This window comes from Branchiostoma belcheri, unplaced genomic scaffold (assembly GCF_001625305.1).
Source record: "Branchiostoma belcheri isolate BF01 breed outbred unplaced genomic scaffold, Haploidv18h27 scaffold12, whole genome shotgun sequence".
NCBI lineage: Eukaryota > Metazoa > Chordata > Leptocardii > Amphioxiformes > Branchiostomatidae > Branchiostoma > Branchiostoma belcheri.
This window is the reverse complement of record NW_017802602.1, coordinates 1145870-1150392: the sequence shown is the minus strand read 5'-3', so window position 1 is coordinate 1150392 and position 4523 is coordinate 1145870. Positions and strand designations below refer to the sequence as shown.

The 4523-nt window shown below is 43.5% G+C and overlaps 1 protein-coding gene across 1 annotated transcript in view; it reads left to right on the top strand.

Moving 5' to 3' along the window:
- The first annotated feature begins 2816 nt into the window (after positions 1 to 2816).
- LOC109462767 (nucleoporin GLE1-like) overlaps positions 2817 to 4523 on the top strand; it is a 13937-nt gene continuing 12230 nt past the window's right edge. The window contains exon 1 of the mRNA XM_019759360.1: positions 2817 to 3062. Within this exon, the coding sequence (XP_019614919.1) occupies positions 3004 to 3062 (59 nt within the window). The 5' untranslated portion in view covers positions 2817 to 3003. The remainder of the gene's footprint in view (positions 3063 to 4523) is intronic.

Genomic DNA, 4523 nt, shown 5'->3' with positions numbered 1-4523 from the left:
AAATAGTATGAATGGACATGGAAGGTTTCAGTTTCCAAACAGCTGCATTTCAAGGTAGGCATATCTTGTTAGGTTGAAGTCATCACAGGATGAGCCAGTTGCCGGTTGTGGTATGCATAGTTTACAATTGTCACAAATACAATGTACAGTATTGTGAAATTACGGACACTTCAGATGAAAGGTTGTGATGTTAGGCAGCAGGACCAGTTCAGTATAGAACTTAAACTGTCTTACACCATTAGTCAGTTATGCCCTCTTCTCCTACCCCCCCCCAAAAAAAATGGTGCGTTCTCCGTTACCTCCAGAAGGCCTGGTTCATGGCGTTCCTCTTCTCGGGCCGGTTCATCTCGACCTGCATGACATGTTCCCGCGGCCTGGTCACCGCCAGCGACTCAAACTGGTACCCTGACATCCCGCGCTGGAACGTCGCTCTAACCTGACTAACTCTGATAGCTGCTGGGGAAAAATAAAAAATTATGATATTACAGGTTTAACTTGTAAGTGACGAACAGCTGCATCCTTTTCTGACAGGATGGTGTATATGTTAACATTACATTTCTTTAATAATGATGTAACTTTAGTTTCCCAATTCGCCGTGGCTATATACACTCCCGGTGTGTATATAAAAGACAAATAGATTTTATATACACTCCGAAATACTAGCCTCCTTGGTAGGCCCAAAACTTGGGTTTTTGTGAGTGTTTGAGGATTCAGGGGCACCAAGTTTAAACCTCGGTCTTCAAGTTTATCTTATTGGATGATGAAAATCAGAAAACAACACGGAAATCTCCACCGAAGTTCGGTCGAGCGGACCGCCCCGCCCCGCTTGCGCGGGGCCCGGGACCCTCCGCTCCCGGCGGCGGCGGCGAGACCGGTCGCGCGCCCCTGGCGTCCTCGCTACCTGGTTGATCCTGCCAGTAGTCATAGGCTTGTCTCAAAGTTTAAGCCATGCACGTGCAAGTTTAAACTGTCTCAGTGAAACTGCGAATGGCTCATTAAATCAGTTATGGTTCCTTTGATCGTCACATACTACATGGATAACTGTGGTAATTCTAGAGCTAATACATGCGGAAGAAGCGCCGACCTCACGGTCTGGCGTGCATTTATCAGACCAAGACCAACCCGGGGTTCGCCCCGGTCCCTTTGGTGACTCCGGATAACACAGCCGATCGCGCGGTCTTCGCACCGGCGACAGATCATTCGAATGCCCTATTAAGAACAAGAGGGAACAGCTTACGCCTAAGCAAAAGATCAGTGAACAACAACAAAAGACTGTTTTTCTACAGCAACAGGGTAGTAACATGGTGGAACAGTCTACCTGAGGAAGTGGTGTCAGCCCCAAGTGTGAACAGTTTTAAAAATAGACTGGACAAACACATGAGAAGTCATCCAGTGGTGTACAACCCCCGGGCACTGGACAACCCCCACAAGATGACGATGTCAACGCAGTAAACTACAAGGAGCGGCTCAAAGTGGAAGAGAACTTCCTACCGAGACGAAAGATCTACTCTACTCTACTCTACTCTTAACTTTCCGGGAGTGTATATAAAAGACAAATAGATCTTATATACACACCGGGAGTGTATATAAAAGACAAATAGATTTTATATACACTCCCGGAGTGTATATAAAAGACAAATAGATTTTATATACACTCCGGGAGTGTATATAAAAGACAAATATAGCCACGTTCAAAAAAAAAAAATACAATGCAAACCCCAAGTAGACTTTACCTGTTGCTTCATACCAGGGTTAAGCTCAACTACGGAGCTTACTTGGCCCTTTCTTGCCCCTGGCAGCTGACATAAAGATATATATTTCTTCTGCGTCGAACTGTCAACTTACCTCTTGTGATGGGTCATTCGAGGTCACTCAACTCAAAGTTCCTTGGACCAAACCACTATATGAAAGGTAAAGTGTCTGATATTTAAAAAAAGAAATATAGCAAACGAAGAGGTAAGATTTATACAATTGAATATCTTTAGAAAATAGTTCCATATTAATAGGTATTGTTTGATTTGGTTACTGCTTAATAAATAGTCAATACGCAAGATGTTTTAGCATAACAGGTGTCTAAGAATTCAAAGGGAAAGGTAACTGACGTTCAACAGTATGTCGCAAGAGGTCGCTTATAGCAAATGGCAGTAATAAAAGGTGAATACACTTATTATTGGGTAACTTCACTCAAAACATTTTTGTTGATTTTTTTAATATCAGAATAGAATTATGATAAAAGAACTCATTGAGTAAAAAACAAGTCAATTTTTTTAAATTGTATTGGGTAACGTTACATGTAGCGTTTAGCGGAAAAAATTCGAAGAAGGAAGCATTTTATTGCATTCTTATATCAGATATCCCCCAGAAATGAGTGTAATCTTCCAGTGACCCCGAGACCTGCCCGCCATTTGCAACAGCACTCCTCCAGTAGTTTTTAGGTAGCAGAACACAGTTTTTCGCCTATGGGGATTTCTATAGTTAAGGACCCGGAAGTGACTGACTTCGACTCGGATAAAAATACAGTAGGGTACCATAGAAAAGCACGAGAAACGAATATGTTCAAATATAGGGTACGATGTACAAAATAACAAAAAGTACAAAAAATTATCGTTTTTTTGACATCATGCCGACCTCTTTTAAATGGCCTCCTGCGGAGCGCACCGGAACTGCAGCCGACTCACCCTGGCAGGCAGCGAAAAGGTCACGCGCATTTATACGCCGATCGAGCAGCCTTCCTAATCTCAATTATGAGATATCAAAGCCGACATATTATGGTACCATACGGTAACTTGTATGTTCCGGTGTCATCCACGTTAGGCTGTGTACAAGCGTTGCAAGCTGTTTGTCGCACTCATTTCTTATCCCTACGTCATCGTAGGGGGTCGCGGAAGAATACTGTGTGCTGCTACCTTTAGTTTTTAGTTTCCCTTCCTCAAAAAATTCGCCGAAAAATCTACAGAAAGAACTTCTGCGTCCTTTTGGAGGTTTCGTCGGTCAATCAACAAGATGGAAGACAAGATGTCGGTTTTAGAAGAGCTTGGGAGGACGAGTAAAGGCCGACTGCGGTATGTAACAACGAGTACACGGCGTCACTATAAACTGCCCTCCCCAAAATACTACAAACAGCAATTGATACCCATTTCCTTATAAATCAGTGATTAAGCACAATAGTGACAAACCATGGATTACCCCCTTAATAAAGGCTACCATCAAGAAACGCCAAAGGGCTTTCCATGTGGGAAACATGTCACTATATAGGAGTCTTAGAAACAAAGTCATCCACCTATCCCTTAAAGCTAAGAAACGACACTATGTTTCCAAAGTTCAGCATCTCAAAAAACCCAGCCGACTGGCACCGATGTCTGCGCCAAATCTTAAACTGTCGAAAACCCCCAGTACAGATCTCCTCCCCTGACCTTGCCCATCTGAATGACGGAGACATGGCTGACCTGATAAACAGCCATTTCTCCACAATTGTTAATGAATTACCTCCCCTTGACTTAGACCCTGTTCATACTAGACTTATATTTAGCGGTTTCAACCGGTTTTTCAAAAACCCGGCTAAAACCCTTTGCGTTCATACCAGACTTTTGATAACCGGTTTTGTAAAAATCCTGTCCGGTGAATATCCAATTAATCGGCCATGACTGCAGTTTGAATAACCGTTCCTCCCGCTCTTCTGATTGTTGTCCTTGGCCTTCTTGCTTGTATGCCGTCTTCAGTTTGTTTTTTTACCTTAGTGCGGCACTGATCCTTTATCTTCAAGAAATCAGCCTCCTCCAACATTTTTGTTTCTGTGGAGCCCTCGCCCCCCCCCCCTAGCTTTTTCGAATTTGGCGACTCCTGCTCTCCAAACCTGAGGAGCGTCCCGTCCGCCGACCAGGTTGCGTTTGCTGATTCCATCGCAAAATGAAGAAAAACCATGGAAAAACAGTGGAAACGAACTCAAAGCTGGTCAAAACAACGCGATCAAAAAAGCTTGCAGGTCGCACACGGCCAGGATGCTGACCCGTGACCCCGGAATTATGACGCAAAAACCGGTTCAATAAACCCTTAGCGTTCAGACCAGGTTTTTCGGTGGAAAAACCCTTCAAAAAACCCCTCAAAAACCACCTCCCGAGGTGGTTTTTCAAAATCGGATTTAAACCCCTAAAAAACCGGTTAATTTGCGTTCACACCAGGTTAAATAAAAACCGGTTTTTGAAAAACCGGTTGAAACCGCTAAATATAAGTCTGGTATGAACAGGGTCTAACTCTAATCTAACCCTAACCCTCAACCCAAACCCTCAACCAAAACCAAAACCCTAACCCTCAACCCAAACCCTAACCTAACCCTAACCTTAACCTTAACCCAAACCGAAACCCAGGTTCTACATTGCATCAATGCCTGCAAAATCCAGCCACTATTTTCTGTCGGCAACTCGCTGTGTCAAGGCCCTACTATCCCACAGTTATTTCTTGCTATGCATGTACATGTAATTTGGAACATTAGTTAACAAGGAATGAAGCCAATAGTGAAAGCCTTG